Source organism: Chiloscyllium plagiosum, chromosome 4 (genome assembly GCF_004010195.1).
Source record: "Chiloscyllium plagiosum isolate BGI_BamShark_2017 chromosome 4, ASM401019v2, whole genome shotgun sequence".
Taxonomy (NCBI): domain Eukaryota; kingdom Metazoa; phylum Chordata; class Chondrichthyes; order Orectolobiformes; family Hemiscylliidae; genus Chiloscyllium; species Chiloscyllium plagiosum.
Genome location: NC_057713.1, coordinates 27,727,093 through 27,739,612, shown reverse-complemented (window position 1 = coordinate 27,739,612; position 12,520 = coordinate 27,727,093). Strand labels below are relative to the sequence as shown.

Genomic DNA, 12,520 nt, shown 5'->3' with positions numbered 1-12,520 from the left:
CCTCTTGACAAGAGATTCAACTTGTTTAGTAAACTACAACTTTCTCGTTTGACTGCTTTCTCCCTGCTTGACAGGTATACACTTATCAGGGACACGCAGTAGTTGTTCCTTGAATAAGCTCCACATTTCAATTATGCCCATCACCTGCAGTTTCCTTCCCCATCCCATGCATCCTAAATCGTGCCTAATCACATCATAATTACCTTTCCCCCAGCTATAACTCTTGCCTTGCAATACATACCTAACCCTTTCCATTACTAAAGTAAATATAACCGAAATGTGGTCACTATCATCAAAGTGCTCAACTACCTCCAACTCTAACAATTGGCCGAGTTCATTACCCAGTACTAAATCTAATGTGGCCCCGCCCCTTGTTGGCCTGCCTACACACTGTGTTAGGAAACCCTCCTGCACACATTGATGGATCAGTTTTTGTCCAAAAGTACTCGAACTATAATATTTTAGACAATATTTAGAAAGTCCCCATAACAACTATCCTGTTACTCTCGCTGCTATCAAGAATCATCTTTGCTATCCTTTCCTCTACATTTCTATAACTCTTTGGAGGCCTATAGAAAACTCCCAACAGGGTGACCTCTCCTTTCCTGTTTCTAACCTCAGCCATACTACCTCAGTAGATGAGTCCTCAAACGTACTTTCTTCCACCATAATACCGTCCTTAACTAACAATGCCACACCTCCCCCTCTTTCACCATCTTCCCTGTACTTACTGAAATATCTAAATCCTGGAACCTGCAACAACCATTCCTGTCCCTGCTCTATTTATGTCTCCGAAATGGCCCCAACATCGAAGTCTGAGATACCATCCCAAGCTGCAAGTTCACCCAGGTGCTCCTGGCGTTGAAGTAGACACATTTCAAACTACCTTCCTGCATGCCGGTACAGTCTTGCAACCTTGAAACATTATTTCTGAGCTCACTACTCTCAACCTCCTGGACACTGGAACAGCAATTAGGTTCCCATCCCACTGCTTAATTAGTTTTAAACCTTCCTGAAGAGCATTAGCTCTCCCTTGTGCACCATCCCCATAGCCACATGTTCACCTCCTCTTTCTTCCTGGCATGTGACACTGGTAACAATCTAGAGATAACAACTGTTTGTTCTGTCTCTAAGCTTTGTTCGTACCTATGTGGACCATGAGTTAGGACTGCTCCCCCTCCCCTCAGAAATTCCGAAAGCATGGTCCTAGATATCATGAACCCTGGCAGCTGGAAGGCAACACACCAATCGTGAGTGTCTCTCGTTCCCACAGAATCTCCTATCTGTTCCCCATAACTATGGAGTCCCCAATGACTAATGCTCAGCTTCTCTCCTCCCTTCCATTCCGAGCAACAGGGACAGACTCTGTGCCAGAGACCTGTACGCCATGGCTTAAGTCGTTTATATACATGCGTGCACACACAAAAAATGGTATACTTGTTATTGAGGGGAATGGTCACAGGGGATTCCTACACTGTCCGCCAGTTCCCTTTCCATCCCCTGACTGTAACCCATGTGCCTTTTTCTGTACCTCCCTGGAACTCCTTTCAATAATTCCTTCCATCTCCTGAATGATCTGAAGTTCATCCAGCACCAGTTCCAGTTCCCTAACACAGTTTTCAAGGAGCTGGAATTAGTTGCACATTCTGTAGATAGTAATGACCCTTATCTCCCACATTCTGCATGAGGACCATTTAACTGCCCTTACCTCCAATCCCACTGTTCTAAACTCCCAACGAGACTATTAAAAATACAAAAACAAAAAAAATTACCTTACCAATCCGGTGCGCAGAACCTTTTTTTGGTTAGAGGAGGAGGAGGATGGATTACCTAAGTAGTGTTTTGAGTAACGCACCCGCCCAAATATATTACTTCACTTACTCAGCAGTCCTGTGTCTCCTCCTGCTCAGCGCACACTCTGCCTGTTCACAAGGTAAGTTTTTAAAGCAGTCACTTACCTTCCCAGCAGCCCCTGGTCCTCACTCCTGCTCTTTCTGCTGCTAAACAAATGTGTTCCTGAAAAACCGGAGATCATTTCAGGCTTGGGCGGATAGGTTGGAACATTTTTTTCACCCAAATGCCAGGTAATAACAGCCTGCCACAAGAGAGAATCCAATCATTGCTTCTTGATGCTTAATGGCACCACCATCACTGATTCCCCATTCACAATATCCCGGGGTTTGCCATTGACCAGACACTAAACTTAGTGATATGAATACCACGGCTATAACAGGTCTGGGGCTGTGAACTCTGCCTGACTTAAAGCCTGTCCAACATCTATAAGGCACAGGTCAGGAGGAATAATCTTCACTTGGTTGAGTAACTTGAAACTGCAACAACACTTAGAAGTTAGCACCTTCCAGGTCAGAGCAATCTTGTTGTTTGCAACATCTTCAAAATTCAGTACCTCCATAATAGACACACAGTGGCAGTAGTATGTGCCATTTACCTGAAGCACTGCAGAAGTTTGTCTAGGCTCCTTAGACAGCAACTTCCAAACCCCTTATTTCTACCATCTTGAAGGACAAGCAGAGCAGATATCTGGGAACCCCACCAGCTACAAGTACCTCTCCAGTCACACAGGCTTGGAACCTAACAGCATTGTGGTTTTACATACGCCACATGGATTGCTGTGATTCAAGAAGGTAGTTCATCACCACCTGCTCGAGGGCAATTCTGACTGGTTTATAAATTCTAATCCAGCCCACATCCCATGAATATTTTTTTTTTAAGAAATGCAAGTGAATAATCCTCAGTGTCTTGGTCAATATTTATATTTCAATTAATTATGACAAAACACTGATTATCACATTGTAGAAAGTTGTTTTGGTGCAAATTGACTGACTGCTGTGTTCCCTACATTACAATAGTGACTGCACTTCAAATGATTATAAAACAAATACTTGGCGGTCATTTAAGACACTATAAAAATGCAAGATTTCCTTTTGTTTTCTTAAGATATCAACATAACTACTACTTAGATACTCTTATAATCAGTAGTCACATGGTGCCAGCAAGTTAACTGGACAGAATTTCCAGCAACATAAAAATCCAGCAGAGATGGTAGGTCAAGAACTGAGAAGTTACTGGTCATCTATATTTCAAAGGTCTCAACATGATGTGCAACCAGCTTCTACCAACTTTGTTAAAACTCATCTTGGAGTTGTGCAGATGTACAGCACAGAAACGGACCCTTCAGTCCAACTCGTGCATATCAACCAGATATCCAAAATTAACCTAGTCCCATTTACCAGCAATTGACCTATATCCCTCTAAACCCCTTCTATTCATGTATCCATCCAGATGCCTTTTACATATTGGAATTGTACCAGCCTCCACCACTTCCTCTGCCAGCTCGTTCCGTACACTCTCCACCCTCTTTGTGAAAAGGTTGCCCCTTAGGTCCCTTTTTAAATCTTTCCCCTTTCACCCTAAACCTATGCCCTCCAGTTCTGTACTCCTCCTCCCCAGGAACAATACCTTGTCTATTTACTCAATCCATGCCCCTCATGATTTTATAAACCTCTATAAGGTCATCCCTCAGCCTCTAATGCTCCAGAGAAAACTGCACCAGCCTATTCAATCTCTCCCTATAACTCAAACCCTCCAACCATGGCAACATATTGTAAGTCTTTTCTGAACCTTTTCAAGTTTCACAACATCTTTCCTATAGCAGGGGAACCAAAATTGCACATAATATTCCAAAAATGGCCTAACCAATATCCTGTACAGCCGCAACATGTCCTCCCAACTCCTATACTCAATGCACTAACCAGTAAAGGAAAGCATACTAAATGCCTCTTTCACTATCCTATTTACCTGTGACTCCACTTTCAAGAAACTATGAACCTGCATTCCAAGGTTTTTTCGTTCAGCAACACACCCCAGGACCTTACCATTAAGGCTATAAGTCCTGCCCTGATTTGCCTTTCCACAATGCAGCAACTCACATTTATCTAAATTAAACTCCATCTGCCACTCCTGGCCCATTGGCCCATATGAAAAAGATCCTATTGTAGTTGTGGTTCTGTTCGCCAAGCTGGGAATTTGTGTTGCAGACATTTCGTCCCCTGTCTAGGTGATATCCTCAATGCTTGGGAGCCTCCTGTGAAGCACAACAGGAAACAACACAGATCCTATTGTCCTGTGAGGTAACCTTCACTATCCACCACTCCTCCAATTATAGCATCATCTTCAAACTTATCAGCTATATCTTCTATGTTCACATCCAAATCCTTTATATAAATGATGTAAAGCATTGGACCCAGCACTAATATTTGTGGCACACCGCTGATCATTGGCCTGCACTCTGAAAAGCAACCCTCCACCACCACCACCCTCTGTCTTCTACCTTCGTGCCAGTTCTGTATCCATGGCTAGTTCTCCCTGTATTCCGTGAAATCTAAATTTGCTGATCAGTCTATCATGGGGAACCTTGTCGAACGCCTTAATGAAGTCCATATAGGTCACGTCCACTGTTCTGCCCTCATCAATCTTCATTACTTCTTCAAAAAACTCAATCCAAGTTAGTGAGACATGATTTCCAATGCACAAAGCCATGTTAACTATCCCTAGGCAGACATTCCCTTTCCAAACACATGTGAATCCTGACCCTCAGGATTCTCTCCAGCAACATGCCCACCATTGATGACAGTCTCACAGGTCTATAGTTCCCTGGTTTTTCTTTCTGCCTTTCTTAAATAGTAGCACCGTGTTAGCCAACCTCCGGCACCTCACCTATGACTATCGATGATACAAATATCTCAGCAAGGGGCCAGAAAACAGCCCATTGCAATAGTTAACTAAATAAACTCAGTTCAAAGAAAATATAGGATTGTTAACTTAAAAATTAAATGCTAATGTTTCTTCAACAACCTTGTATTATCAGTATCGTTAATATAGAAATTCTGACTTATTGATACTCAATGCAGAATGAAGACAGTGGCAAAAGACGTAATAAGAGCTAGTAAGAATAAGATTCTAAAGGGGATGCACAGACTAGATGTAGGGAAGATGTTTTCCCTGGTTGGGAAGTCTACAAGCAGGGGATGTAGTCTCGGCAGATGGGATAGACCTTTGGAGCTGCAAGTTTTTTTCATTCCATGGACAACGAATAAGTGAAGTTATCTACAGCAGAAGGTTGTATAGGCCAAGTCACTGCATATATTGAAGAAAGAGATAAACCTAAAATTGTACATTTAATAGCATCAAGAGGTAAGGATGAAAGCAGTAATGTGGCAAAGATCAGAGTGAATCATGGAACACTAATCTGTTGGACCGTTTGAAATTAGTGCTGAGTTCAAATAGATTCAACTTTCATTGGCCAAAGGATTTTGTGGTACAATGTTAGAACGATAGTTTTATGAGTGAGATGTAAATATTTGTGAAAGAAGGATTTAAGGTCTGTTTGAGTCTTAAAATCTGAATATAAATGTTCAACCTTTTAACATTTGAAAGAAAATGTCTGCAGCTTTCACTTGTAAACCAACATATACTCCTATACTGAACTGAATTGATTGACATACTATTAGGTTTAGTTGAGAAAAAGAAAACATTAGCTATGTGTTCTTATAATTGTAATATATTCTAGAGTTTACATTGCCAAATATCTGTATGTTAGCTGAGCTTATTATCAATGCTTGGTTGAGTTTCTAAAGGTCCAGATCCAATTATTTCAGTTGCATGTCTTACAGACATTTTAATTGACCATTTGAAAAAGTTTCCAAAGGATTAGATGTCTTTGTTCTGACTGAAATAGATGGAAGTATGGCTGAAATTACATCAAAGAAGACAGTTCCATAGGATTGGGAAATCTTCCAAATTGACTATCTCATTAGTGAAAATCCAGCTTATAAAATCAGTATACAACTAAAGGAGAAAGGCTGTTGGAGACTCTTACGTTATAGTTGAGGCTTCTACTTCTGCATGTGACAAAAAAATTGTTATTTAAGGAAATAAACTCTCGAATGAATTCTATTCCTTACTATGTGCGAGTGAGAGAGCAAATGTGTCGCAGAACCAGCAGCTAATACTGAATGGGAATATAATGCACTAGAGATTAAATTCTCACCATGTTCCGAGCTCCCAAAAGCATTACAGTATTGAAGTAAACTCAGTAGCTTTTCTTCACACTTAAAGTATTTATCTCATTGAAACATACAGGATTTTAAGTGGCTTGACAGGATAAATGCTGAGAGGATGTTTCCCCTCATGGGAGTGTCCAGGTCCAGAGTGCATAGTCTCAGAATAAGGTGTGTCAGTTTAAGACAGAGACGAAGAGGAATTCTTGTCTATATCTAAAGCTGAGATAGATAAATTCTTGATCAGTATGGGAATCAACTATTGAGGGGAAAATGCAGGATAGTGGATGAAAGGAATGTCGAATCAACCATGATGGTATTGAATGGCAGAGCAGGCTCAAGGGGTCAGACAGTCAACTCCTTTTCCTATTTCTTACGCCTGTATTGGAAGTCTAACTATTGAACTTAGATCAATTTAAAATGTTAAAACAGAGTTTGATCATTTGTACAGTGAATATAGGGAGAAACCAGGTGAGTTAATAAAATTAAAGTACAGATCAGCCATTACTAATTAATAAATCGATCATAAACAGATTTGAGAATGGCTTATTTCTATGCCTATATTTATAACAGCTTTGTTTTGACATCTTACTTTCTAAATGACACTAAGATATGAACTTCGAAATATTAAACAATATAAACATGGTCTGCAGCACATTTCAACCTGTTCAGATCACATGAATAAAAGTTTTTGAATATATTTCTATGCAGTGTCAACGGAGTGATCCAATTCCTGCATCAGACTTATCGGAATTCAGTTTCACTGATAAAATCTCTACATCCCAGTAGAAAGGCTTTCAAAGTGCAAGCTGTCTTTTTTATTCAGTAAATGATAACTCATCACCAAGATCTAATTTAAGCCTGCGTTACTAAAATGACTTGATTTGCATAGATATTCCCACTTTTTTCAGATTATGCTTTAACTATGCAATTTGATTTTGATGTGAAACAAAATGTGTAATCACTCGGATGTTCTGGTTTGACCACTCAGTAGAGTTGAGTCCAGAACTGTTGCTGAAATCTAGTTCCATCTCGGTTCTGATTTATATAGAACTGAATAGAATTAATTGTAAAATTCTGACAATCCTATTAAATATTTTCAGAATCAGAAATTGCTTCCACAAGATAAATATTTGTGAATGGAAACTTCATGAAAGATTAGTTTGACTTATAATATAAGAATCTGACTCGAGACATTATTCGCTGGCTTATCTTCGGTGATGAAAAAGTTGATATAAAATGCAGAAAATCAAAATATTGTTCTGTAGCATTAGAGCAGTTACCTGGAAAATTAATCTTTTGGTCATTGTGTTTTCTTATAGACAGCATTTTTAAAAAAAAAAATTCTGCTATACAGTGTTAGTCTGTCATATGGGAATTCAGTTGAAAACCTATATTTTGCCATCTGATTTTCCAGTGGATGTTATTGTAGGCTACTTGAATCCTCTAATGCAGATGGTTTTTTCTGTTATAACCACAATAGGTCAGGAAGAGTGGACGAACTCCAACTCACGGATGAAAGCTCCCCCTGCAAGAGCACCTAAAGGATCATACAGGGAGCACCCCTATGCACCACGATACTGATTCTTCCATCTATTCTGTGAAATACAATCATCAGTTAGCTGTTTCTGCAGTGATGTACGCTGTTAAAAGTAATTGGTTATTTTATATAAAAGTTTTTTTTTCTTAAATACAACAGATCTGTTTAAACAGTTCTGAATTCTTGTATGAAATCCTTTAATCTTTGAATGGAGAGATTATTTGATCTCTGGAAGGAAGTGGGTGGAAAGAAAGACTTTGATCTTATATGCTCTGTTGGAAACAAGTAAACAGGATTAACACGTTTTTTAATTTTAACTAGCCTTTAAAAATCTATTACCAAACTAGGTTTGATAATGTAGATCACTTAAAATGTAAACACAAAGTCAGTTAACATCAATGTTTTTTTGTTATGCTTTTAGTTTTGTTCAAACCTAAGTTTTAGTTTTGGTTTGAACTTTTAAGTTTAGCTTGTGTTAGAGCATTATCCCTTGTAAACTTTTACTTAAACAACAGTAAACTCCAAATGCCAAGTAAAGTTGTATTCTTTTGTAACTGAAGTCTCCAGATATTCTGTAGTGTTGAGATCAAAGACATTGACTATTCTTGCTTGATACAAATAAAGTTTTGAGAAAAAAACAAGCTTGCTGTGTGTGACATATCAGTAACTTTGATATTTTCTTATAACGCCAAATAAATCCAAAAAAATCTTTTAAACAGGGAAAATATACTTTTGTCTTTTTAAAATTTTCTTTTTAAAACAAAAGTCAGTTTGTCTTGAGGTTGATACAGAAATATACCTGAATGATGTTTTTTTAAAAAAACAAAAAAGTCCATATTGTTGGCCTTTGAAAATACACTACTGAGCAGTGAATATATGAAGAATGTGATCAGCATTTCATCTTGTCTAAGCATTTTTTCACTAGTGCACTTTGGAATTTTTATGAGAATTACCTAAATGAACCCTCCGCTGGAAGCAATTAAAGCTTTTTAGAGGCAAACAGACTTGACTAATGTGGCATTCGTCAGAGGCAGTGGATGTGTAACCCTTAAAAGGTCTTCAGTTGCAAAGGTAAATGAATCAAGTAGATTTTAATATCACTTAATTTACCTTTAACATTTAAAACCAGTAAACGCTAAAAGAAAGCAAGGTTGTAAAGCTGTTAGAGTAAAAAAAAATTACTGTAGAAAAGGTTCAAGTACTTCTAAACTCCTAACAATTATAAATCAATCTTGTAATTGTGTAGAGACTAAACTATATAACTGCAAACTAAGCAGTAGCTGATCTCTTAAATTCTATCCTGTTAAACAAGTGTAAAAACCACATAACCTTTGTCTATAATTGTGTTATAGTTAGCCTCAAATGCATAATGTTTGATATTGAATCAGAATAAATTCACTCTAAACAATGTCTTTTTTCTAGCATTTTGTATAGTGATTGTTTAAGGCTTGTCTGTTTTCTAAGTGTTATTATTTCTTTCTGGCTTTTGGTGTCTTCGCAACATATTCATGTTCATGATTTTGTTTCCCTCCATTTACAGGAGCTCTTCTTACAACTCTGGCCAATGTGGGCATGAAGTGATCTGGAACTGGACATTATGGTGGGTATTTGCAGTGATCTTCACTCCATTTTTATAGGCATTGATAGTTTGAGTAACAAATATCTTCAAACTGTCAAAAAGACATTCTTCTGCAACACAGATTTTCCATTGTTCCATCCTTTTTATCCTTCTTTCTTTATTACATTGACTTATTCTCATGTACTGCTATTTGAATGCACTAAACAATCAAGTACTTCAAGAAGTCATCTCTAATGTCTGACTGCAGATGCTAAATGCCCATTAGAACATCTGAAGCTGATTCATGAAGTCTACAGGAGTTCTGTAACATGTATTTACTCGGAAAGTGGGCACTGCAGTCTATCTCAATCTAGCCACTACCTAATGTTTATTTATTCTCATGCATCTTGCAGCACAAATTATTTGATATTGTCGAGTGAAAGCTGGTTTTCCCTTTCCAGCCTAGCAATAGTGAGAATAATTCTAACATTGTTTCTGGGGCATATCTCTCGATTAATCCAGCACAGAGTACAAATAGAAACAGAAATCTTCCTGATTTATATAGCTCATTACCATCCAAATATGTTGTTGGTAAAGCCATTGAATTATTTATCTGTTGTGGTTCTGTTCGCCGAGCTGGGAATTTTTGTTGCAGACGTTTCATCCCCTATCTAGGTGACATCCTCAGTGCTTGGGAGCCTCCTGTGAAGCGCTTCTGTGATCTTTCCTCCGGCATTTGTAGTGGTTTGAATCTGCCGTTTCCGTTTGTCAGTTCCAGCTGCCTGTTGCAGTGGCCGGTATATTGGGTCCAGGTCGATGTGTATGTTGATAGAATCTGTGGATGAGTGCCATGCCTCTAGGAATTCCCTGGCTGTTCTCTGTTTGGCTTGTCCTGTAATAGTAGTGTTGTCCCAGTCGAATTCATGTTGCTTGTCATCTGCGTATGTGGCTACTAAGGTTAGCTGGTCGTGTCGTTTCGTGGCTAGTTGGTATTCATGGACACCAACTAGCCACGAAACGACACGATCAGCTATCCTTAGTAGCCACACACACAGATGACAAGCAACATGAATTCGACTGGGACAACACTACTATTATAGGACAAGCCAAACAGTGAACAGCCAGGGAATTCCTAGAGGCATTGCACTCATCCACAGATTCAATCAATAAGCACATCGACCTGGACCCAATATACCGACCACTGCAACGGACAGCTGGAACTGACAACCGGAAGCGGCAGATTCAAACCACTACAAATGCCGGAGGAAAGATCACAGAAGCGCTTCACAGGAGGCTCCCAAGCACTGAGGATGTCACCTAGACAGGGGACGAAACGTCTGCAACACAAATTCCCAGCTCGGCGAACAGAACCGCAACAACGAGCACCCGAGCTACATATCTTCTCACAAACTTTGAATTATTTATCTACAAATGTCTGAATGCTGAAAATTAGTTGTGTAAATATCTAGACCTTGTTTTTCACTTATTTAATATTCTTAATGTAAAAATGCTGCAATGTGGCGATATTTAGTGCTGCAAAACAACACAGTCTTACTCAAAAAAAAAGTTCTCAGTAGACCTGGATATACAATATAAAATGTTATGATTGGTAATCCTTTTTTGAATTACAAAGCTAGGGATGATTAAAGTATTCATAAGAATTCAGAGGGAATGAAATTAACCTTCAGTGTTTTCAGGTCAGAGTAAGCATCCAAGGGATTACTTTACCATGAAAGAAAAGTTTTCAGTAACATTTTGGATAATATGATTGTGTCTTTGTTTTTTTTTTAATCAAGGGCTGCAATCATGATTTACTTTTGGCCATATTTGTTCCAACACAGATGGTCTGAGCCGGGGATTCCAAAGGGGATATAAATATAGAGAGAAATTTATTTTTAAAACAACTAGAACAAAAATGGAAAACTTCAAAATATAGAACTGTTACATAGTATTACAACGAAATGTATGAAAGGTATTAGTTTGCCTCATTAGTAAGACATTCACCTAAGCTAGAAGATTGTGTGATGCAGTGCTGAAGAACTTAATCTCAGTTTGTACCTCACTGCCAGAGACACTGTTGGATTTTTTTAGGATTAGCATATATCCAATAAGATATTAGTAAAAAATTCTATTTGAAGCAGAACAAGGAGCTCAAGCTTTTGTTCATTGCTATTTCCCTTGACTATCAAGTGCTTTGGCATATCCTGAGGAAAGTAAAATGTTTTTAAATTGTTTGTTTATTCCCCAGATGCTGACTGAATCTTGTAACATTTTTATATTATAATCTAAGCTACAAGACTCCATTATTGTACTCAATGGAGAAGATTATTCCTGAACTTCAGCTTTTCTCTTACTCTGAACCCATCTTATTTAGGTAATACTTGTCGTACAAAAATAAAACTGCAGACGCTGAAGATCTGAAACAAAAACAAGTTACTGGAGAAATTCAGCAGGTCTGGCAGCATTTGTGGACAGAAAGCAGAGTTAATATTTTGAGTCCAGTGACCCTTCTTCAGAACTTTGGAGTTCTGAAGAATGGTCACTAGACTTGTAACATTAATGCTGCTTCTCTCCATCGATACTACCAGACCCACTAAATTTCTCCAACAATTCCTGTTTTTGTTGCTTGTTACACAAACTTGTTAAAATGTTTGCAGTGCTGGGTACAGGCATTTAAGTTGACTAATGCATGGCCTGAGAGGTCTTGGCCTTCTAAGTTAGCTTTCAAAGTATTTACGAAAAGGGCAAAGCTTCCTTAATCTGCTCCACCATTTTATGCAATTCAATCTTTCTAATCATCAACCCCTCCTCCCCATAAGTTCTTTCATGCATGTCTTCCAGACTTAATTCCTGTCTGCCTTATTGTGAACTTTTTTTTTACTACAACTGTGATACTTTGAGATAGTGGATGTTCTCTAATTCATGATTCACAAGCTCATTCCACATCAAAGATTATACTATCATATTTATAATTTCTTATGAGAAGGGAGAGTCATTCCAGATTGATCTCTTTCCTTTTAAGCATCTCAGCCAAACTACCATTTGATTTCATCACTCGGAACTAATAACATAAGCTTGCTCTGGTTTTCCCAATGGCTAACTCCCTTCATTCCTGTTTTGATCCAAGTGGATAATATTCAGATATTTTGAATAGCATTTTTCTTAATCCTGGCACTGTGTAGAGGTAAAAACAATGACTGCAGATGCTGGAAACCAGATTCTGGATCAGTGGTGCTGGAAGAGCACAGCAATTCAGGCAGCATCTGAGGAGCTTCGAAATCGACGTTTCGGGCAAAAGCCCTTCATCAGGAATAAAGGCAGAGAGCCTGAAGCGTGGAGAGA

The 12,520-nt window shown here is 38.5% G+C and overlaps 1 protein-coding gene across 4 annotated transcripts in view; it reads left to right on the top strand.

Annotated features, from left to right (window-relative positions):
- Positions 1-12,520, top strand: part of LOC122548906 (KH domain-containing, RNA-binding, signal transduction-associated protein 3-like) — a 172,583-nt gene that overhangs the window by 150,090 nt on the left and 9,973 nt on the right. For 2 of the 4 annotated variants that reach the window (XR_006311362.1, XR_006311360.1), the window contains 2 exons: positions 7,564-7,732; positions 9,161-9,220. Coding sequence is in view for 1 of the 4 variants with exons in the window: in XM_043687862.1 (XP_043543797.1) it covers positions 7,564-7,664 (101 nt within the window). In the remaining 3 variants the exon portion in view is untranslated. Of the gene's footprint in view, positions 1-7,563; positions 8,262-9,160; positions 9,221-12,520 lie in introns of those variants that run through there. The other 2 variants (XR_006311361.1, XM_043687862.1) reach the window with 2 other exon arrangements.